The 24,567-nt window shown below is 44.2% G+C and overlaps 1 protein-coding gene across 2 annotated transcripts in view; it reads left to right on the top strand.

Annotated features, from left to right (window-relative positions):
• The window catches only part of LOC117676073 (transmembrane protein 132B), a 254,719-nt gene that overhangs the window by 78,211 nt on the left and 151,941 nt on the right, over positions 1–24,567 (top strand). For both annotated transcript variants that reach the window (XM_087880054.1, XM_087880055.1), the window contains exon 3: positions 16,788–16,934. In XM_087880054.1, the coding sequence (XP_087736180.1) occupies positions 16,788–16,934 (147 nt within the window). The remainder of the gene's footprint in view (positions 1–16,787; positions 16,935–24,567) is intronic.

Below are 24,567 nucleotides of genomic sequence, written 5' to 3'. Positions count from 1 at the left end.
CTTCCTTCCTTCCTTCCTTCCTTCCTTCCTTCCTTCCATCCATCCATCCATCCATCCATCCATCCATCACAGTGGTTAGAATGCAGTTTTGTAGGCTGACTCTGCCCACTGTCATCAGTTTGATCCTGACCGGTTCAGGGTTGACTCAGCCTTCCATCCTTCCGAGGTGGGTCAAATAAGGACCCAGATTGTTGGGTGGCAAGAGGCTGACTCTGTAAACCACTTAGAGAGGGGCTGTAAAAGCACTATGAAGCGGTATATAAGTCTAAGTGCTATTGCTATTAAGGATGACAGTTCTTGGCAGGTCGTAGCAAAAGCCCAGATGTTTGCGCAGCTTCTGTTGTGCAGGAGGGATTGCACCCTTGTTTTGCAAAGTTAAAAATCAGGCGTGCTCGCCTTACCTATTACTGCTCAATATTTACTACCAGCATCTCATTAGCCATCGGTCTCTCCGGCTCAGCACTGTGGAAAACGGAACCTCTTCGCGCTTCCCTCTTTGGGCGCGATAGATTACACCAAATTAATGTGAGATGCCCACTATTACAAGGATGCTGGCTTGTACCCATCGCTACGGTCTGGAGGGAGGGGTGGGATTATGAATTAATATTCACCAACATGAGCCCATATGCCGAAAGGATAGAGATGCGTGTGGCAAGACAGAAGCGGGGGAGGGGGGGAGAAGAGTATTATCCAGGATGCAAAGCTTTCTCCCTATTGGTTTTGCTTCAGTAATGAGAGGTCTGAAACGAGGCAGATGGCATTGATTTGAAAAAAAAAATGGTATTGGAGGTTTTCTGGGGTGGGGGGGCTTCAAGAAAAATGGAAGATGGAGGACAAACAACCCCTGAGCAGCAAGAAGAGAAACCTACCGGAAATGTCTTCTAATCGAGAAGGTGCTTGACATGCGGCGTGTTGGAGGTTTCCGATTAGCTGCTGTTGTGTGGATGGGTTCCCCAAGTTAAGGCTCCTTCCAGGTGGATGGGTTCCTTTCTCAGGATCTCAGCAAGCAAGACCCTTTCTGGATGGGAAACAGCAGCTAGACCAACCTAGCACCTAGGAATTCCCATGAAGGTTCCTAAGAAGAAACCTCCTTCCTTCTCCTCATTAAAGATATCTTCTTCTTCTCCTTCTCCTTTTCCTCCCTCTTCCTTCTCTTTCTCCTCCTCCTCCTTCTTCCTTTTCTTGCTCTTTTTCTTTCTCCTCCTTCTCCTTCTCCCTCTTCCTTCTCCTCCTTCTCCTCCATCTTCCTTCTCTTTCTCCTCCTACTCCTTCTCCCTCTTCCTTCTCCTCCTCTTTCTCCTCCTTCTCCTTCTCCCTCTTCCTTCTCCTCCTCTTTCTCCTCCTTCTCCCTCTTCCTTCTCTTCCTTCTCCTCCTTCTCCCTCTCCCTCCTCCTTCTCCTCCTTTTCCTTCTCCTCTTCTTCTTTCTCTGTGAATCCCAAGCCCTCCTAACACTGATGACGATTCCTAGTTGGGTAATGAAACATCAGAAAGAAAACAACCAAGATCAGAGAGCACCAAAGTCCCCACAATCCTTCTCCTTCTCCTCTTTCCCACTCTCCCTCTCCTTCTCCCTCCCCTATCCCCTTCCCTTCTTCCCTTCTTTTTTCTTCCCTTCCTTCCTTCCTTCACTAGAAGGTTCTAGATTCCTCAACATTACTTTTGATTTCAGTCCAGATTATTTTGAAGGAATACATAGAATTAATGATGAAGCCAATCCCTTGCCCCCCCATCCCCAATTCCCCCAAAGTTTGCCATTTCTGTCCTTGAAAAGATTCCCAATGAATATTTTTTAAAAATCCAAAGAACGACACAGATGCTTAAAGTAGGATTTGCCCTCAAAATTTTCGACCAGAGATTAGTTTTGCAAAAAATCTGTCCAAAATCTGTTTGGCTTCATCTTGAAGAGCATTAGATCTTCTCTTTTGAATTATTTAGAAGAAAAGTAGTCTAGACTCAAAAAGAAAAAAAAGAAAAAGAAAAAAGGCTTTAATAATAAAGTAACCTAAAACAAGGTTTGATAAAATAAACATTATATCAACTATATTTGGTTCAAACAAAAGTTTGACAGTTTGGATGAATCTGGCAGAAGACGAATCTCCAATTACATCCAATTTTGGGTTGGGGGTCACTAGAGAGGCAGAAAATGCTGTCTAACTGTCCATCTGTTTGTTCTTCCATCTGTTTGTCGACCTGTCTGTCTCTCCATCCATCCATCAGCCTGTTTGTCTGTCTATCCACCTGTCTGTCTGCCCATCAGTCTGTCCATCCACTTGTCTGGCTATCCGTTCCTCCATCTTTCCATCTATTTGCCTTTCTGTTTATCTGTTTGTTTGTCTGTCTATCCATCTGGATGAAGTCCATATGCCTGGACAGATCTGGAAATGGGTTGGGTTTTTTTGTTTTTTTTGAGAAGGATATTATCTTACAATCTATGCAAGACTGCATACAATATAAATAGTACTCTTTAAAACAGTGATGGCTAACCTTTTCCGGACCGAGTGCCCAAAGCGCGTGCCCGAACCCCCATAATGCAATGCTGCATGGCCCCCGTGCATGTGCCCTGCTGCCCACACATGCGCATGTGCCCCCCGCATGTGCCCCCCACATGCACGGCAGAGACCTGAAGACCTGCTGGTCAGTAGGAGGCATGTACGCATGCGTGGCGGAGTTGAGCTGGGGCGACGGCTTGCATGCCCACAGAGAGGGCACTATATGTCACTTCTGGCATGCGTGCCATGGGTTCGCCATCATGGCTCTAAAAGGTTCAGTAAGAATCCAGGACCTGCCAAGGTACCAGATGGCTATTTCTGTATTTCAAACCACATCGTTGCGTTCCCTCACAAGGCAACCCACAAACTTTCCCCTCCAGCTAGTTCAGATCGAAGCGTAACCACACTTATTAAAAGTTTAAAATTGCCAGGAGATTAGATTTCTAGTCCCATTGCTATTTGTCTTTTTTTTTTTCCCTTCTTCCTTCTGAAGAGAAGGAAATTAAAATGCACAGAACTGCTTCGTGTAAAAATGACCTTATTTACGGAAGCTAATGACTATTGGTCTCTCTTTTAAAAAACACACACACACACAACAAGAGGATTCTAATTCTATCCAGAGAAGATAGAGTGACAAATTGAGTTTATTTTTTTTCCCTCAACCTTAAAATTATTATTCTAGTATTAGTTTTACAGTTTCAAACTATCCTCTGGTGGGTTCTGGAAAAGCTTATTTGATGCTCAGCCTCTTCACAACAGCATTGTGAGCAGTGGTAGGTTTCAATTTTTTTTACTAACGGGTCTGTGGGTGTGCCTTGGTGGGCGTGACAGGGGAAGGATACTGCAAAATCCCCATTCCCACCACTCCAGGGGAAGGATACTGCAAAATCCCCATTTCCTCCCTGATCAGCTGGGACTCGGGAGGCAGAGAATAGATGGGGGCGGGGCCGGTCAGAATTTTTACTCCCGGTTCTCCGAACTACTCAAAATTTCTGCTACCGGTTCTCCAGAACTGGTCAGATCCTGCTGAAACCCACCTCTGATTATTATTATTATTATTATTATTATTATTATTATTATTATTATTATTATTATTAATAAAGGAGGCCTTTTAAAGACAACTAAAACAAAAGCAGAATATAAGAAAGAAGTAATTGAGCAGCGAGCTGAAAATTGGAAACACAAAGCTCTGCATGGCCAATACTTGAAAAGTATTGAAGGCAAAGCTGACCAGAAACTAACTTGGAACTGGTTAAGATCAGGAGTACTGAAAAAAGAAACAGAAAGCTTTATTTTGGCAGCTCAAGAACAAGCCCTAGCCACAAACTGTATGAAGGCAAAAATTCAACATGTTACCACCAACAGCAAATGCCGACTCTGCAATGAGAAAGATGAGACAGTCGACCACCTGATCAGTGGGTGCAGCAAAATTTCACAAACTGACTACCTACAACGCCATGACCGCGTTGCTAAGATCATTCACTGGAAATTGTGTCAGAAGTTTGGATTTGAGTACAGCAAAAACCACTGGGAACATCAGGTTGAGAAAGTTTTAGAGAATGAGAAACTCAAGATCTTGTGGGACTTTAGGATTCAGACTGACAGGCACTTGATCCACAACACACCTGACATAACAATAGTTGAAAAGAAAAAAGTATGGTTCATTGACATTGCAATACCTGGTGATGCACGAATTGAAGATAAGCAGCAAGAAAAAATCACAAAGTACCGGGACTTACAAATTGAAGTTGAGCGACTGTGGAAAAAGAAATCGTGTGTTGTCCCGATTGTAATTGGAGCCCTCGGAGCAATACCCAAAGGGCTACCCCGCTATTTAGAAATCCTAAATCTGCCGGACTTGAGCATTTTGACTCTACAAAAAACCACCTTACTCGGAACAGCTTACATCCTCCGACGATACCTTAACAGTTCCTAGGTCCTTGGTTAGGACTCGAGCTGCTGAGCTATTAACCAGCCTCAAAGGCTGTGAATCTCACTAAAGATTAACCAATAAATAATAATAATAATAATAATTTTATTTCTATACCGCCCTTCTCCCGAAGGACTCAGGGCGGTGTACAGCCTATTTAAAAACACAAGACAAAACAACAATTAAAAATTTAAAATGATTAAATAGATTTGGCTCAATTTAAAACCCCAAAAATTTAAAATACCCCAATTTAAAATTATTATGTTGATAGCCCGGCCTGGCGGAACAGCAGGGTCTTCAGTGCGCAGCGAAACACCCGGAGGTCGGAGATCTTACGTATTTCCGGGGGCAGTTCATTCCACAGGGCTGGGGCTCCCACAGAGAAGGCCCTCCCCCCTGATTGTGAGGCAGTTTGGTTTGAAGAAACAAATACTAGCCAAAAAAAATCCCAACCATCTGGGTTCATCTTTTGACAGAAAGAACCGCAATTCCGTCATTAAAACTGGGTCCTCCTGCATCCAGCTCACATTTAATCATGGTATTCAAACACTGGGACCCCCCTAAAGACTGGACACACGTAAATTCTGACAGACTTTGGTCAGCAGTTGAATGATCAGTTGCTATTTTGACGTGGCGTCCTCTTGGAATGGAACGATTTTGGATCTTATTTAGTCCAAATAGAAATGCATGAAGGTTTAAATAGATTTTAGAATAGAATAGAGCTGGAAGGAACCTTGGAGGTCTTCTAGTCCAGCCCCTTGCTCAAGCAGGAGAACCTATACCCATGATGGTGAACCTATGGCACGTGTGCCACAGGTGGCATGCGTAGCCATATCGGTGGGCATGCTAGCTCAGCTCCGATGCACATGTGTGCACCTGCCAACTGATTTTCGGGCCTTCTGGGCCCACCAGAAATAGGGAAACAGGCTATTTCCTGCCTCTGGAGGGCCTCGGGGGGTGGTGGGGAAGGCCTGTTTTTCTCTCTCCCCAGACTCCAGAGCCTTTCTAGGTGTCTGGGGAGGGCGTAGATGGCCTTCCCCACCCCCTCGGAGGCCCTCCGGAGGCTGGAAACAGCAAACTTCCAATTGGACCGGAAGGCCCGTTTTTTGCTCTCCCCAGCCTCCAGAGCCTTTCTAGGAGTCAGGGGAGGGCATAAAGGGCCTTCCTCACCCCCTCAGAGGCCCTCTGGAGGCTGAAAATGGTCCGTTTGCCAATTTCTGGTGGGACCGTGCCAGGAGTGGGGGGGGCATGCACGGGGGCAGGGCGCATAGAATTATGGGTGTGGGCATGCACAAGGCAAAAAGGTTAGCCATCGCTGACCTATACTACCTCAGACAAGTGACTATCCAGTCTCTTCTTAAAAACCTCCAATGATGGAGCGCCCACGATTTCTGGAGGCCAGCTGTCCTCACTGTTAGGAAATTTCTCCTAAATTCCAGGGTTGCTTCTCTCTTTGATCAGTTTCCAACCATTGTTTCTTGTCTTGCCCTCTTTATATTTTAAATCTATGTAGAAAAGGAGATTCAGGAGAAGAACACCAAGTCTTTTTCAGATTACGGGTGTGGAACGATGTGAATGTCAATTCCCAGAATTCCTGAGCCAACATGGGAGTGGACGTCCACAGGTCATAAAAGTGCCATCGTTCCCCCCCCCCTGCTGTACATAGTCTTTTTATTTCCATGCTCATCCATTGGCCTCCTTTCCGGCTGGAGAAGATCAGGTGAACATCTTCAGATGTTCTGGAATGAGGCACCATGAATGGACCTGTCACCTTCCGTACTTGCCGATATAATTAACAGACTCGCGGATCCCTCAACTCTTGTTTTATTATATTCAGAATTGTGCTCCACCCTCGGAGATTTATTACCCGGGCAACTGAATGGAGCTAGCAGGGTGTTAAATGACCGGATGTCCTTCCTGTCGCCAATGCGGAGTTGCGTTCAGCAGATATATTCTCATTCCACTCCGCAAGGGATTAGGGATCATTAAATGATGATTGGAGATTTATTACCTGAAGCAAAGTGAAGGCTCAGGCTACAAATGGATCAGCTAACTAAGCTCTCCTTTGCCAGGCTGTGATTTGCCATGGAGGACCATCTTGCATTCTGGGCTCGCGAGCTGTCATCTTCATTTTTTAATCTCGGCAAGGAATGATGTTTACATTTTAATAGAGGTTGCCATTCCCCCACCCCACCCCACCTGAAAATGTTATGATTTGACCTTTGGGGTGAGACTTATTTTAAAAATAAAATAAAATATTAAAAAACCCGCTTTCCCCTCACTGCTTGAGCAGCATTAATAAATTTTGCACTTTCCATCTGTGGTTCCTGGCATTCAGGAAAAAAAAATAAAATAGATGTGACCCTTATTTCAAGGGCCAATTTAATGGAAAGAAAATGTTTCTGTTTCAACCTAAGCGTCTTCCGATAAGTCTTTCTGCTTGCAGTTCTGGTCTCTATTTTATATATATATATATATTATTATTATTATTTGCATGGGAATCTGTAGTGAAGCTTATAGCTAAGTTTAAATACATGGTGGCTTTTTATTATTTAAAGAGTTGTTCTTGAGCATGGAAGACTGGGTGGGTTATTTTTTCTCTTTTTAATAGACTGTAGAAGAACAGACAGAGCCTAGGGTGGAGTCAAGAGAGGAAATAGCCAGGAGCTGTTACATGCTCAGAAATGGTCTAAGTCTTAAAATCCTTTCATCTAGTGCCAATTTAGCATTGATCATTAGTTGATTCTTGTATGTAGGCAAGAGCAATAAATTAGATTAACTGGAACAATGATGGTGAACCTTTTCAGCACCAAGTGCCAAAAAGGGAGCGCACCAGGGGTGAAATGCTCCCAGTTCGGACCGGATCGCCCAATCCGGTAGCGAAGGTGGCGGGTGGTTTGGAGAACCGGTAGCAAAAATCCCTGTGCCCCCACCCCTATGCCCAGCTGAGCCGCGTGATCATCAGAGGCTTTTTAAAAAAACTTTTAAAAGCATTTTTTGTACAACCTCTTCAGCTGAAAAAATGCTTTTAAAAGTAAAAAAAAAAAGCCTCTGATGATTGCGCGGCTCAGCTGAGATTGTCAGAGCCTTTTAAAAACATTTTTTTACAACCTCTTCGGCCAAAGAGGTTGTAGAAAAAGTGCTGTTAAAAGTTAAAAAAAAAAAAGTTGGCCACGCCCACCCAATCACATTACCCACCACCAAGCCACGCCCACAGAACCGGTAGTAACAAATTTTACATTTCACCACTGAAGCGCGTTGGCGCGTGCCTAGGCTGCAGCCAAGGGTGCATGCGCGCACCCAAAAATGAACTTCCGGTTTCAGCCAGCTACTCTTCTGGGTTTCTGGTGCATATGCGCATGCGACAACTAGCTCACTGGCAGGCATGCTCACGCAGGAAAACGGAAGACCAGCTCTTCTAGTTTCTGGCAAATGCTGCATGCAAAAAGGCCAGCTGATGGTCGCGCACGCATGTGCGCCAGCAACCCGGAAGAGGAATGTGCGACGCTGCATGTGCCAGGCGACACGTGCCATAGGTTCACCATCATGGAACTAGAATTTCATGTATGGTCCTGAGTTCTTCTTTCCTGACATTCATTTCGATAAGAATTAATGGGATTCAAGAGAGGTTGGACTTTTGTGGGTACTTAATGACTCCAGGCTGATTTCCCTCTTGACTCTGCCCTGGTCTCTGCCTGTTTCTTCTCTTACATGGACTTTGAATAACCCCGTTGAATCATTCCGTTTGAGGGTAAAGCAAAATAAACAGAAAAATGGTCAAGTAGCATTGATATGCTACCAGAGGTGAGCTGCTGCTGGTTCAGACAGGTTCGCCCGAACTGGCGATTCCGACCACCGGCTGGGCGGCCCACCCACCCTGGTGCTATCCCGTCCTATATATCTCACTCTCTGGCTTGCTCGCCCTGCCCACGCAGCCCAGTGTTGTGGTCTGCCAGCAGCTTGCAGAGCTGGCAGCAGAGTCGGACAGTGATGAGGTTGAGGAAGAACAGGGGCCAGTCCTGGAGGCTGGGGAAGGCCCGGACGAGGGCTCTGCATCGGAGGCAGAGATGGGGCCAGGGCCATCGGGGGGTGATGTGCGGACTCTGGAGCCTCCAGAGGCTGACAGCAGAGAGGCAGAGGAACAGGAGGAGCCTGTTCCTAGTGCACCCATGCGCAGAGCTGCCAGAAGGCAGGAGCAGCTAAAGCAGAGAGGATGACTTGGGAGTAAGGCCAAGAGATGATTGGCCCCTCCCATAAGGCTTAAAAGACCAGCAACGGCTCTTGGGCTCTTTGCCGGAAAACAACGTTCATAGACTTGTTCTTGTCTTGCTGCACTTATCTCTGGTCGGCGTCTTCTGCTTCTGCACTCTTGCCAAGAAAAGCCTTTGGCAGTTTGCCTAATTATACCAAGGTTGGTGATTAGACTGAAGAATTTGTGTTATGAAGAATTTGTTTTGATTTAGTTTGGACTACACTGAGAATGAGTTAATTCTCAGCTGTTCTAATAAAGTCTGTTTGTTTTGGAACTGTTTGCATCTAATACTACCTACTTGGGCCTGGATCACAACACCCAGCTGATTTCTGCCCCTGAGCTGCTCTACTCACTGCGGCTGCCCGAGAAGGTGTGCTGGAAGCCGCACACATGAAATCACTGTGTGTTTGAAGCTGCACGTAAGCGCGGAAGGTGCATGTACTCACATTTTCAGTTTTGTACTAGGCGAACCGGTTGTTAAATTACATGAAGCCCACTTCTGTATGCTACCAAGTGTCCCCCCCCAGTTCCCCCCCAATGCATTAACATGTTTAGTTAACGGAAATGCCCTTAAAAAAAAAGTTTTACAACTTGGTGTGAGGCATTTGCCATGAATCAAAGGTACGTTTTGGGAACTGTGTGTCTGGATTAGGACACATAATCTAGTAAAGAGATATTTGTTACAGTTCAAACCTGCCAACATGTATGAGGAAATACCTGACAGGTAAATTAACCTGGATTTATTATGTTAGTAGATAAAGGATTGGGACGCGGTGGTTCAGAGGCTAAGATGCTGAGCTTGTCGATCGAAAGGTCGGCAGTTCAGCGGTTCAAATCCCGAGGGCCGCGTAACGGGGTGAGCTCCTGTGACTTGTCCCAGCTTCTGCCAACCTAGCAGTTCAAAAGCAGGTAAAAAATGCAAGTAGAAAAATAGGGACCACCTTTGGTGGGAAGGGAACAGCGTTCTGTGTGCCTTTGGCATTGAGTCATGCCGGCCACATGACCACGGAGACGTCTTTGGACAGTGCTGGCTCTTCGGCTTTGAAACGGAGATGAGCACCGCCCCCTAGAGTCGGGAACGACTAGCACATATGTGCGGGGGAACCTTTACCTTTACCTTAGATATAGGATTACAGTGGTTTTATTTTCTTGGTGAATAGGTCGGTATTTTAGTCCACCATTCTCAACCATTTTCCGCTGCATTTTTTGCAAGCAGACACAACTTTTTTTTTTTTTTTAAAAAGCAACTCTTTCCCAGATTTATAGCTGTTAATATAAATTCCACCAGGAAACATATTTAATGACTGCGTCTCTGCAATCTTCTCCGTTACATAAATTTTTCTCAAATCCTACATTTTAAGTCCAAGCGCAGCCTTTTCTCTTGCGGGAGAAATGGCCTTTCTTGAGGTTTGCCAAACACAACCGAAAACCAGAAGCAGTTTTTTAACCGATCTCAGAGGCAGGGAAATTGATTTGAAGGATAGGATCTCCCAGGCTCTCTCTTCTGCCCTCAATTTCTCATTCTAGGCGACGCTTCTTTGCTGTAGCATTGAAATTGCAGCTTAATTACAGGTAATTATCGATCACTTAAGGATCACCAGTTGACAAATTGAATTTCCACACTCTTGTTGAGCGTGACTGACAGAGGACTGCTGGGAATAAGAAATGGACATGATCAGCTGTGACAATTCACTTGGGCGTGTGGCTGGGGAAATAGCAGGCCTCCCCTCTCCCTTCAGAGGCGGCTGGTTCCTGCCTGCAGAAAGACGGAGAATTCAAGTCTGCCAGGATATATTAAGACCACCAGGTGTGAGGTTAAGGATGGCATGTTGACGTGGCCCCCCAGGGAATTGTTGACAACCCCAGAGCCCTACTCTTCTGATGGTAAATCTTGCTGACATATCCCCCAACGGCTGAACTTCCCTCTTTTATCATTAGCGGAGGAGGGTCACAGTTGTGCTGATGTGCATATTTAACCAGAGATAGATAGATAGATAGATAGATAGATAGATAGATAGATAGATAGATATAGATATAGATATAGATATAGATATAGATATAGATATAGATATAGATATATAGATGTAGATAGATAGATAGATAGATAGAGATAGATAGATAGATAGATAGATAGATAGATATAGATATAGATATAGATATAGATATAGATATAGATATAGATATAGATATAGATATAGATATAGATATATAGATGTAGATAGATAGATAGATAGATAGAGATAGATAGAGATAGATAGATAGATAGATAGATAGATAGATAGATAGATAGATAGATAGATATAGATATAGATATTAAAGAAATGGTTTGAAACCAAAAGTTGTCTAGATAGAGGACTCAGACCCAGAGAAGGAATTTTGCTTATTTGCACGAGTTTCCCTGAGCTCAAGTTGGAAACATCTTCTTATGTTAAACTTGGAAGACTTGAAAATACAAAGGGGGAAGGAAGGAAGGAAGGAAGGAAGGAAGGAAGGAAGGAAGGAAGGAAGGAGGGAGGGAGGAAGAGTGGGAGGGGAGGAGGAGGAGCAGAGAAGGAGGAGAAGCAGGAGGAGTGAAGGAAAGAGAGGGAGGAAGGGAGGGAGGGAGGGAGGGGAGGGAGGGAAGGAAGGAAGGAGGGAGAATGGGAGGGGAAGAGGAGGAGCAGAGAAGGAGGAGGAGAAGTAGTGGGAGAGAGTGAGTGAGGAAGGAAAGACGGAAGGAAGGAAGAAAGGAAGGAAGGAGAGTGGTTTTATATCTTTCAGAATTTTGTCACTGCAACTATCCAATTCTCCTTGAAGAAATGTAAGAGTTATAAGTGATTTTTCCTCTAAATGCCAAAGAAGAAAATATTTCCATTAGGCTGAAGTGAAATAAGCAGATTGACCAAGACTTCTCTTGCCCCCTTCATGGTCAATCATTAGTTTTTGTGATGAGCAGTTAACAATTTCTACCTACCTGTCCAGCAAACATACTCTTGTACTATACAGTTTCAGCACCTCAGACAGCTCCTACAATGGATTTAAGATTCCTTCCTTCCTTTTCCTTCCTTCCTCCCTCCCTCCCTCCTTCTGCCTTCCTTCCTTCCTTCCGCCCTCCCTCCCTCCCTCCTTCTCCCTCCCTCCCTCACAGCAGGTAGATCCAAAGCATTCTCTTTCTACCATTAATCAGTTTTAAAATCATTGACATCGATAATAGCTTCTTTGTTTCATGCTTCATGTTTCAAAGGCTAAAGGGCAGCTTTTAAGAGCTCATGTTTAAAATACAAAAAAATATCCCAATTTGCTTGGCAAGGTTTTCTTCTTACTGACGCTCATTCATTGTCAGCATACAGTCATTGCATTTTCTGCTGTGCCCTGCTGTTTTTCCCCAACCCCTCTAATGTCCTTTTTTTTTATATTAATTGAATGCTCTATCATCCTTCCTCAAGCTAATTTTGCTGTGGTTGTCATGTTTGATGCAAGACCCCCAAGATTGGTGAATGTTGCACTTTTTAAACCCACTGGCAAGAAATCACATTACACTCAGTGTAATTACATTGTTCTAAAAATGTGATTATACGTTTCGACAACCAACTTCCTATTAAATTACCTCAGAACAGTCTCAATTTATAGGACAGAATCCTCCTGATTTAGATGTTAAAAGTGTAATAAATCTGAGATGAAGTTATCTGCATATACATCTATACCTCTCTATCTCTGTCTCTGTCTCTATCTCTGTCTTCTATCTATCTATCTATCTATCTATCTATCTATCTATCTATCTATCTATCTATCTATCTATCTCTATCTATCTATCTATCTATCTATCTATCTATCTATCTATCTATCTATCTATCAATCTATCTATCTATCAATCATCTATCTATCTATCATCTCTACCTACCTACCTACCTATCTACACACGAGAGAGAGGGAGGGAGGGAGGGAGGGAGGGAGAGAGAGAACATCACATCTAACATTGGTAGTTTTGTTATACCATTTTATACTAATCAGTCTGGACATTGCTCAGGTACTGAATGGGCTGGGCAGAAACACAGCCTCGGTTTTTGGATGTAATACTGTAGTTGTGTTGTGCCATGCCTAAGAGGGCTTCACCTGATTGTTCTGAACAGGTTGTCCCATGTGGTGGGATTGTGGTGACATCAAAGAGCTCTGAAATCGAAGCTCTTACTTAGGCCAAGGTTAATTCCTCCTTGTTCACTGCATGATTGACAGCAGAGGTGGGCAGCCTCAAAATCAAAATCAAAATCTCTTCTCTTCTCTTCTCTTCTCTTCTCTTCTCTTCTCTTCTCTTCTCTTCTCTTCTCTTCTCTTCTCTTCTCTTCTCTTCCCTACCCTACCCTACCCTACCCTAACCTAACCTAACCTAACCTAACCTAACCTAACCTAACCTAACCTAACCTAACCTACTCCATTCCATTCTAATTCTACTCTACTCTACTCTACTCTACTCTACTCTACTCTACTCTACTCTACTCTACTCTACTCTACTCTACTCTCAAAGCTGTGATATTCATTTACTGTCCCACTGTAACTATAACATGAAGTTAAAACTAAATAAATAAATCCTCCCTAAAAATCCATCTGCTTTTCACGGTTTAGAAATAGTACTTTCCCCACAGTGGTTTCTGCCTTGTCCAAATAACTGCTTTATTAATAGATAAATGGCTGCAACCTACTCCCTTACCTGGGAGTAAGTGAGCTTCCAACCCAGTGGGCCTCCTTGTTAAGAGTAAACGGACACCAGATTGCAGCCTAATCCTGTTAGCATTGTCAACTAGCTGATTGATTTCCCAGTTCCTGCTTCAGTTCAATTGTTTTGTTTTGGCCCTGAGCCATGCAGATGAAAAAAAAAAAAAAGAAATAATTCCAGCTGGAAAGAAACACGCCATCCTCTCAAATCCAATGTAAAAACAAGCTCGTACAAGCTGAACCTCTGCGCACAAACGTAAAGCCGATGGTTCATAAAAATTTAAACAGTCTGTTTTCAGCCACTTACTTTCATGTCAAAATTTCTCTTTAGGCGGATCTCCCAATAACCACATCAACAATAGCTGCTGTTTAGGGATCCCTTCGGAGGTCTCTCTCCCGCCCCCACTATAAACTCTGGTTGGGAAAGCAAATCTGTTAAACCTTGGAGTTTATTATTATTATTTTTTTCATACTTGTAACAAGGAATTCATTAAAAATTGTTAGAGGACCAGAAGGATTAACCAACTCCACTAAGGTCCTGCTTCTATCCTGCCTCGGGTTGACCTGCATGCAGGATGATTCCCCAATTCGTGAATGCGTGTACATTTATTGAGTTTGCCGAATGCAAAGAACAACGGTGGGATCTCTTAGTTTGCCTCCTTCAGGTACATACCCTTTACTTGCACGGCCTGAGTAGATGTTTTTCTAGAATTGAATTCCCTACCCTGGAGCTCCAGCAAGGTTGATAAGTGAAGCATGACACTTGTTAACAGTGTTTCTGCTTGTACGTTTTCCTAAAAATGTTGTTGTCTGATGCTTGTTGCTCTCCCGGTCCCAGGTTACGCTGGTTTGCCTGGAACGCAGAGCTTTGATAAGCAATTACATCCTTGCCATGTCAACATAAATAGCAGGAGGCAAATAATAATAATAAGAAAACCAAACCCGCAGGACCAAATGTTTGGAACCAACAGACTGGTGGAGAAGTAGGTGAGGAAAATAAACCCAACTAGAATTCTCCACTGTGTCAACCCTGAGGCGAATCTGTTTGGGGCCATCTTGGAGGCTTGGATACAACAGAGGGAGGGGGAAAAATAGTTAAATCGGCTTTTGTAGCCAAAACAATAAAGTTTACCTGTGGGAACCAAGGTCATTCTCATAGGTGGTGGGCCAGAGGAGGAGGGAAGTAACCAAGCAACCGGCTGGCAACTGGATTGGATAGTGTGACCAAGTGGCCTGGGGGGAAAAGGGGAAACTTTTACTTCTCATTAGGTGAAAGCCGCGGGGATTTTCAGAGTTGGCTTTCACCAGTTGTGCCAATATGATGTATCCAATAAAACTGTTCTTTGAGGAACTTGCCTGCCTCGGAGTTCTGATTTTGATGGGTGCATTAATTGGAACCCCTGACACACTGCTCTTAAAGACAGCTTGTGAACATGGAAAATTAGTTGCAAACCCACCAGTTTTTCCCCCATCTGGGGGACAATAAAGGCCTTAAACCAGGGGTGAAATCCAGCAGGTTCTGACAGGTTCTGGAGAACCGGTAGCGGAAATTTTGAGTAGTTCGGAAAACTAGCAAATACCACTTCTGGTTGGCTCAAGAGTGGGGAGGGAATGGAGATTTTGCAGTATCTTTCCCCTGCCACGCCCACCAAGCCATGCCCACAAAACCGGTAGTAAAAAGATTTGGATTTCACCACTGCCTTAAACCTCCATGGCATTTGATACACCCATTTTGACTTTTAAAATCCTTCCAACCTTTCCCCCACCTCCATGAAAAAAAAAAGGGGGGGGGCTGAGGATTTTGCTCCTGCTTGGATGAGGATCTCATGGTCCCATTTGACCTGTCCTCTGCTGCCCTTGGGTTTAAAATCTAGGATTAAAAAGGGAGGTTCGTCCTTCAGTCACGTTCACATCCATTTTAAGACTATCCAAATAAGTGCTTTGCAAAGGGAAATTTAGGACGACACGAGCTGGAAATAGACAGTGTAACTGCAGAACAGAAGCTCACAAGGTGAGCCTCCGGGTGAAAGAAAAGGACCTTAGGAGAAGCTTGGGAGAAGGAGCTCATTCACTTTGGACGGATTGTCCCGTGTTCTCCCAGGGGTGAGGGACATATCAAACAGTGGTGAAATGTAAAATTTGTTACTACCGGTTCTGTGGGCGTGGCTTGGTGGTGGTGGGGTAATGTGACTGGGTCGGCGTGGCCAATTTCTTTTTTACTTTTAAAACCATTTTTTCGACAACCTCGCGAAGAGGTTGTAAAAAAATGCTTTCAAAAGGCTCTGACAATCCCAGCTGAGTTGCCTGATCGTCAGAGGCTTTTTTTTCTTTTAAATGCCTCTGACGATCAGGCAACTCAGCTTGGATCATCAGAGGCATTTAAAAGAAAAAAAGCCTCTGATAATCACACGGCTCAGCTGGGCATGGGGGGGGGGCAGGGATTTTTGCTACCGGTTCTCCGAACCACCCGCCTCCATCGCTACTGGATCAGGCGATCCGGTCCGAACCGGGAGCATTTCACCCCTGATATCAAAGCTCCATCCAGCTATTGCTCTGGTGCCGTGATGGCAAACCTATGGCATGTGTGCCAGAGGTGGCACACAGAGCCCTCTCTGTGGGCATGCTTGCCGTCGCCAGCTAATTTTCTGGTTTCCAGCATGCATGCGGTCTTTGCGGGTGCTGGAGCGCTGGAAAACGGCCTGAATATATACCATATATACTTGTTTGTTGGTTGTGATTAGTATCGTTGATTGTATTTTAAGGTCGTGAATGTTTTATATAATTTTATCTTTTTAAATTTAATAAAGTTTGTTTTTTAAAATTAAAAAAAGAAAGAAAAGGAAAATGGCTTGAAACCGGACAAAAAAACCGGGCAAAAAACAGGCTGTTTTTCAGGCTGTTTTCAGACCTTTTTCAGGTTGTTTTCTGGGCAGTTTTCAGGTCATTTTTCAGGCCAAAATTGTCCAAATAACAGCCTGAAAATGGCCTGGAAAACAGCCTGGAAAATGGCCTGAAAATGGGCAAAAAAACCGGGCAAAAAACAAGCTGTTTTTGGGCCTTTTTCAGGTTGTTTTCAGGGCCATTTTCAGGTTGTTTTTAGGGCCAAAAATGGCCTGGAAATGCCCCCAAAATGGCCTGGAAAACAGCCCAGAAAACAGCCTGAAAACGGCTTGAAAAACTACCTGAAAATGGCCCGAAAAATAGCCAAAAAACGGGCATGCGCACCGCCCAGTTGGTCTGGGTTTATGATGCTCCAGCGTGTGCACATGCACACACGTTCCGGTTCGGGCACTCGGTGCCGAAAAGGTTTGCCATCATTGCCTGGGGCCTGCAGTACCCAAAGATTTGTTAACACTTGGAAATGTTTCTCTCTTCTTTGCCTTAATTGTTCAGGACTTAACCCATCTCTGTTGCTTTTCCCGGCAGAGTTAAGGCTGCCCCAGGTGTGAAGATCATCGACATACGAGTCATTGATCCACACCGGTGGCAAGTTCAACAAGATGTTGACAATGGACGGACACAGACGACGGCTACCATTGTGTGCGAGCGCATTGATCCCCATGCCGAGAACTGGTAAGAAAGCCGAGTTGCGTATGTGCTTGTGTGCAGCCACAGGTGTCTTTTCTCATTAAGACTCGGCGCACGAGGGTGTGTGCGGACATGTCCGAGTTGGGGAGAACAGCAGCTTTTATCGACGTGTCGGTCTGCTTTCTCTTGAACTGACGTGTCCGACATGGCTTTCCTTTTGTGGTTTGTAACAATGGCCTCTCCATATCCCACCTTTGGAAAGATCTGTGGCGTAAGACTTAAGCCAGGCATGCCCAGAGCATCCTTGGGGACCGCTGTTTACTTTGAAGTTTGGCCTTGAGCTTCAGTTCATCAAGTCATCTGTGACTTGACTGTACTTTTGTCACCGTGGGTGGTGTGGACAGGTGCACTCAGATGGCCAGTTTGTGGAGGATGTGGAATTCTTGTACTGGAATCCCAGATTTTTGTTGAGAGATTTGTTCATGCTTCAGTGGTTATCCAGCATCTTCTTAAAAACTTCCAGTGAATGCTCCAGTTTTTAAGAAGATGTTAGATAATCATTTGTCTGAAGTGTTGTAGGGTTTCCTACCTAAGCAGGGGGTTGGACTAGAAGACCTCCAAGGTCCCTTCCAACTCTGTTATTCTATTCTATTCTATTCTGTTCTGTTCTGTTCTGTTCTGTTCTACTCTACTCTACTCTACTCTACTCTACTCTACTCTACTCTACTCTACTCTACTCTATCTCTATCTCTATCTCTATCTCTATCTCTATCTCTATCTCTATCTCTATCTCTATCTCTATCTCTATCTCTATTTCTATTTCTATTTCTATTTCTATTTCTATTTCTATTTCTACTCTACTCTACTCTACTCTACTCTACTCTACTCTACTCTACTCTACTCTACTCTACTCTACTCTACTCTACTCTACTCATTCATGATTCAGGGAAGATGCAGGCAGCATGACCAGAGGCCAATGTTACCCATTGCTGCTTTACAAAGTATAGCAAAATCACCCCACTTTATGCCCTTTGGGGCTGGTTTTCAACATCCTGTAGGAACAAGCACACCCTTTAAAATTAGGTGGCTATGATGGTGAGAAGAAATCCAGGCCATCAGGAATAAAAGTTAGTTTGCAGTTCCTCTGTCTTGCCAGTATATCCCCACTGAATATCTCGGGTCGTTTTCAGAACGTGTTGAGTTCTCTTGTTTCTTCTGTGTTCTAGATCTGCCAAGAGGGTTCTTTTTTTTCTTTTTAGTTCTAGCTCTCAACATGATCACAGACCATCTTTATCATCACTTGATCCATTTCTCTCTTCTGATCCTCCAGGACATAGTTAAAAAAAGAGGGTTCTGTGATGAACGGTTAAGGGAAACAGGAATGTCTAGACTATCAAAGAGAAGGATTACGGGGGACATGACAACTGTCTTCTAGTATTTGAGGGGCTGTCACAGAGAAGAAGGTGTGTGTGTGTGTGTGTGTGTGTGTGTGTGTGTGTGTGTCAACCTATTCTCCAAAGCCTGACTAGGTGGCTTAGTGGCTAAGACACCAAGCTTGTCGATCAGAAACATTGGCAGTTCGGCGGTTCGAATCCCTAGTACAGGTCTCCTGCGTGAGCAGGGGGTTGGTCTAGATGACCTCCAAGGTCCCTTCCAACTCTATTACTGTTAAAAAGGGTCCTGAGAGCAGGACAAGAAGTAACAGATGGAGGCTTATGAAGGAGAGATCCAACCTTGAACTAAGGAGAAAATTCCTGACAGTGAGAACTATCAATAGAATAATTTGCCTCCTGGAGTTATGGCCGCTCCATCACTGGAGGTTTTCAAAATTAGACTGGACAACCATTTGACCTGGATGGTATTAGGCCTCCTGCCTTGAAAAGGGACTGGGCCCTATCTAACAAAATGAAATTCAATGTAGAGAAAAGGTAAGTCTTACACGTAGGCGAGAAAAACGAAAAGTACACATATAGACTGGGTGAAACCAGGCTTAATAGCAGTGACTGTGAGAGGGATCTTGGAGTCTTAGTGGACAACCAATTAAACATGAGCCAGGAGTGTGCAGCAGCAGCCATAAAAGCCAACGCAATCCTAAATTGCATTAACAGAAGGAAACAATCAAGATCAAGGGAGGTAATAATACCACTCTATAAAGCCTTAGTAAGACCACACCTAGAATCCTGCATCCCGTTCTGGTCACCACACTATAAAAAAGATGTTGAGACTCTAGAAAGAGTGCAGAGAAGAACAACCAGGATGATGAGGGAACTGGAAGCTAACACATACGATGAACAGTTGCAGGAACTGGGCCTGGCTGGTCTAGTGAAGAGAAGGACCAGGGGAGACAGGAGAGCAGTCTTCCAATACTTGAGGGGCTGCCACAGAGAGGAGGGGGTCAAGCTGTTTTCCAAAGCACCCGAAGGCCAGACAAGGAACAATGGATGGAAACTGATCAAGGAGAGATTCAACCTGGAAATAAGGAGAAATTTCCTGACAGTGAGAACAATCAACCCATGGAACAGAAGTTGCCTTCGGAAGTTGTGGGAGCTTCATCCCTGGAGGCTTTCCAGAAGAGACTGGACTGCCCTCTGTCGGAAATGGTTTAGAGTCTCCTGCTTGGGTGGGGGGTTGGAATAGATGACCTACAAGATCCCTTCCAACTCTGTTGATCTGTATCTACCTCTGAGGTCCGTTCCAGCCCTATGATTCTATGTTCTATCTCATCCTCTGGCTACCTTACAACATCTGTAGAACTGTAGCATCATGAGCAAGTGGCTGTCCAATCTCTTCTTGAAAACTTCCAGCAATGAAGCACCCGCCACTCGAAGAGGCAAGCTATTCTACTCGTTATCAAAGACAACCATAGAGAAATTATATGATTCTTTCCCAAGCCTTGAGAGTTTTCTCCCTTAAGGCGTCAAGTCTAAAAGCAATTGCTTCGGCTGAGAATTGAATGCAATGGAATTTTACTTATTTACTTACTTATTTTCTGCCAAGAGGAACTCTGGGCGGCAAGCAAAATAACAAACACACAATGGGAATGACAAGAAATGCAGCATTACCTTAAAGCCAATATTTGTATGTTTTATGCTCTTGGGACTTAAAGGCCTGGTTTTGAGTGAACTCCATCCAATATTCAAACACAGATAGAGTTTGCATAAGTTTTCTCTAGCCTAAAGAAATAAAGCTTTCTTTGGGTCAAAAGAATAGATAGCATTTTGTGCTGGCCAATGAATCCTATTACTTTCTGGTGTCAAAGGCAAATTTACGATCCGTTTCCGATGATGAGAATTTAAATGTATATATACTGCCAGGCTCACAGAGACTCTGTTTATGCGACTTACATTCTGTTTAGAGCTGCATTACCAAAAAACAAACAAACAAACAAACAAACAAAAAAAACCAACACACACATCTCCATATTAATAATAATAATAGAAAAATCCTGGGGTTAAAGCAGCACTGAAATGTAATTTTTATCTGGCAGAGAAGAGGGAGGGGGAAAAAAGGTTGAATCAAAGCGCATTGCAAAATTTCAGTTCGTCATAAACTTGGGGTGGATGCAGGAGATGTTGCTAATCCGTGAAAATCCTGGTCGTCACAGTAACATAGACATTAGAAGCAGCAGTTTCTGCCTTGTTTCAAGCTACCTGAAATGAATTTCGAGTTAATTAATACTCTGACCCTTTTCCATTAATTGTTTTTGGATTGATTAACAATGTAAATAAAAAAAAAACACACCACAAGATCTGTTTCGCAATAGCAAATATTGTTGTTGCCTGTAGAATAAATATTTATATTTGATCTGCCTTCAGAGCTCTCCTTAGCTTGCTATAAGTTTAGAAGATTCAACCCCCCCCCCATAACCCCACTCCCCCAAAAGCCTTCTCTGAACAAAATGTCCAGAGTAACACAATATATAGACCACAGGCGTTGTCTTTTAATAATCTGTGGACAGTGAGAGCTTGATCTTGTGTTTTCAGAAAGCCACTTTCCAAAACCAGATCATCAGAGTTCACTTTAGTTCAGATTTTAGCTGACTTCAAAGGATTAAGCAGGATCAGATCTGGGGATGAGTAGAATAGATCTGGAAGGGACCTTGGAAGTCTTCTAGTCCAGCCCCCTGCTCAACCAGGAGAACCTATAATATTTCAGCTAAGTGACTCTCTAGTCTCTTCTTAAAAACCTCCAGTGATGGAGCACCCATGATTTCTAGATGCAAACTATTCTACTGGTTAATTGTCCTCACAGTTAGGAAGTTTCTCCTCAATTCCAGGTTGCTTCTCTCCTTGATTAGTTTCCATCCCTTGTTTCTTGTCTTGCTTTCTGGTGCTTTGAAAAATAAGTTGACTCCCTCTTCTTTTTGGCAGCCCCTCAAATACTGGAATACTGTTATCATGAATAGAATAGAATAGAACAGAATAGAATAGAACAGAACAGAACAGAATAGAATAGAATAGAATAGAATAGAATAGAATAGAATAGAAAATATGGAATGGAATGGAGTGGAGTGGAGTGGAGTGGAGTGGAGTGGAGTGGAGTGGAGTGGAGTAGAGTAGAGTAGAGTAGAGTAGAGTAGAGTAGAGTAGAGTAGAGTAGAGTAGAATAGAATAGAATAGAATAGAATAGAATAGAATAGAATAGAATAGAATAGAAAATACGGAATGGAATGGAACAGAGTAGAGTAGAGTAGAGTAGAGTAGAATAGAATAGAATAGAATAGAATAGAATAGAATAGGATAGAATAGAATAGAATAGAATAGAATAGAATAGAATAGAATAGAATAGAATAGAAAATATGGAATGGAGTGGAGTGGAGTGGAGTGGAGTGGAGTGGAGTGGAGTGGAGTAGAGTAGAGTAGAGTAGAGTAGAGTAGAGTAGAGTAGAGTAGAGTAGAGTAGAACAGAACAGAACAGAACAGAACAGAACAGAACAGAACAGAACAGAACAGAATAGAATAGAATAACAGAGTTGGAAGGGACCTTGGAGGACTTCTAGTCCAACCCCCTGCTTAAGCAGGAAACCCTACACCACTTCAGACAAATGGTTATCCAACATCTTCTTAAAAAATTTCAGTGTTGGAGCATTCACAACTTCTGGAGGCAAGTTGTTCCACTGATTAATTGTTCTAAGAAGCAGGATTTGGCCATGGCCAATCTAGAGAAAAGAAGAATTAGGGGTGACATGACAGCAGTATTCCAGTATTTGAGGAGCTGCCACAAAGAAGAGGGAAGGTCAATTTACTTTCCAAAGCACCAGAAGGCAAGACCAGAAACGACGGATGGAAACTCATCAAGGAGAGAAGCAACCTGGAATTAAGGAGAAGATTCCTGACAGCGAGGACAATTAACCAGTGGAATGGCCCACCTCCAGAAATCGTGGGTGCTCCAACAACTGGAGGTTTTCAAAAAGAGACTGGACAGCCCACCTGACTGAAATGGTACAGGATCTGTACCATTTCAGGGGGGGCTGGACTAGAAGACCTCCAAGGTCCCTTCCAGCGCTATTCTGATTGATTGAACCTGAAGTCAGAGAGGCTCTGGGATAAGATTCAAGTGGGCTTTGAAGCATCTTAGAATCTGTAAAGGCAGTGGGGGGGGGGCTGCTGTGAATGTTAATAGCCCCTTAAGGAACCATTGCAAATTGCTTTATTATTCCTTTCCTTTGTCTCTGTTTTGCTTCTCAGCCCATTTGAAGGCAAATACCTGTGGGTGGCAAAACGGACTGTTGCCCAGCAACTTAAAGTACATAAAAGCTTGCTGTGATGGCAGAATAGAAGCCTTTTGTTCCCAGCGACCATTTAGGGGGGAGCAGAGCAAGAGAGAATAGGCAATTTTAGAGATGAGAATGTGACGGGGAGCTATCAGAGACCCGTTTTCTAATAAGCCGCAGCTGAGCAGAAGGGGATTAGAAGGGCGACTTCTTTGTTAAAATTCAAAATAACTCGCAAGCTGGCTGGATATTGGTTTCGTCGGTTGGAGGTAGAGAACGGGGCTGCGTTTGCAAAGCGTATGAACGATAAATCTTGGTTAATGAGCACACACGGTTGGCTCTTTTTTTTTTTTTTAAATTCCCCATTGCGCACAAGTCCCTTCGCAAGGGTTGCAATTTACTGATCCTATTTAAACCTAGAATGGTTAGCTTGGCTATCTGTGTTGTGGTCTGCCGGCGGCCTGCCGGACTGGCAGCAGTGTTGGACAGTGAGGAGGCTGGGGAGGAACATGGGCCAGCCCTGGAGTCTGGGGAAGGCTCGGACGAGGGCTCTGCATCAGAGGCAGAGAGGGAGCCAGGGCCATCTGGGAGTTATGTGCTGACTCCGGAGCCTCCAGAGTCTGACGTCAGCAAGGCAGAGGAACAGGGGGAGCCTGTTCCCAGTGTGCGCATGCGCAGAACTGCCAGAAGGCAAGAACAGTTAAGACAAAAGGGGCGACTCGGGAGTAAGGCTTGGAGATGATTGGCCCCTCCTATAAGATATAAAGGAAGAGCAAAGGCACATGAGCCTTTGCAGGAAGCAACTTTGTTCATTCTGGTCGGTTTAAATTCTGAAGCTCCATTTTGATTCTGTGCTCCGTTTGGCCTTGCAAAGCTAATTGCCAATTAGGTCCTTGGCAGCATTTCAAGGGAGATAAAGGTGGGTGCTTATCAGCCTTATCACAAAAGACTGTGGCAGACTTCTGTCGGACTCTTTACAAACTCTTCGGGACTCAGTACGGGCTGTGAATGAATTATTTCACAGCCGTGGAAATAAAAAGAGGGTTTTTGGGACTAATCATGTGATTGTTACTGTCTCAGGAAGCCTTGGTCAGAACAATCTGGAAGCCGGACTTTGTCATCTAGGTTTGTCATAGCAGGCTGGGCAAAGCCAAGATATTGGGGTTCGCAAACTGTTGTTTCGCACGTGGGGTGGCCCAGCCAACCATACCTGATATGCAAGGAACGAAAGCAAGACTCAGAGCTGGTCTTGTTCTTGTCTGATCTTGGGAGCCAAAGCATGTTCAGTTTGTTATATAGCAATAGCCCTTAGACTTATATACCGCTTCACAGTGCTTTACAGCCCCTCTCTAAGCGGTTTACATAGTCAGCCTCTTGCCCCCAACAATCTGGGGTCCTCATTTTACTGACCTCGGAAGGATGGAAGGCTGTCAAGCTTAACTTGGTGAGAACCGAACTGCTGGCAGTTGGCAGAATTAGCCTGTAATACTGCATTCTAACCATTGTGCGAAGGAAGGAAGGAAGGAAGGAAGGAAGGAAGGAAGGAGAAAAGGAAGATGAATAACAATAGCACTTAGATTTAAATACCGCTTTACAGCCCCTCTCTAAGCAGTTTACCGAGTCAGCCTCTGGCCCCCAACAATCTGGTTCCTCATTTTACCCACCTCGGAAGGACGGAAGGCTGAGTCAACCCTGAACTGGTGGAAGTGGGCAGAGTCAGCCTGCAATGCTGCTTTCTAACCACTGTGCACCATGCAAGGGAAGGAAGGAAGGAAGGAAGGAAGGAAGGAAGGAAGGAAGGAAGGAAGGAAGGAAGGAAGGAAGGACAGCAATCACTTCACAGTGCTTTCCAGCCCTCTCTAAGTGGTTTAGAGAATCAGCCTATTGCCCCCAACAATCTGGGTCCTCATTTTACCAGTCTCAGAAAGAGGGAAGGCTGAGTCAACCTTGAGCCAATGAGACTCG

This window comes from Pantherophis guttatus, chromosome 17 (genome assembly GCF_059756535.1).
Source record: "Pantherophis guttatus breed Tessera chromosome 17, ASM5975653v1, whole genome shotgun sequence".
In the NCBI taxonomy this organism is placed as follows: Eukaryota; Metazoa; Chordata; class Lepidosauria; order Squamata; family Colubridae; genus Pantherophis; species Pantherophis guttatus.
The sequence above is the reverse complement of the archived record's forward strand: the minus strand, read 5'-3'. Positions and strand labels throughout refer to the sequence as shown.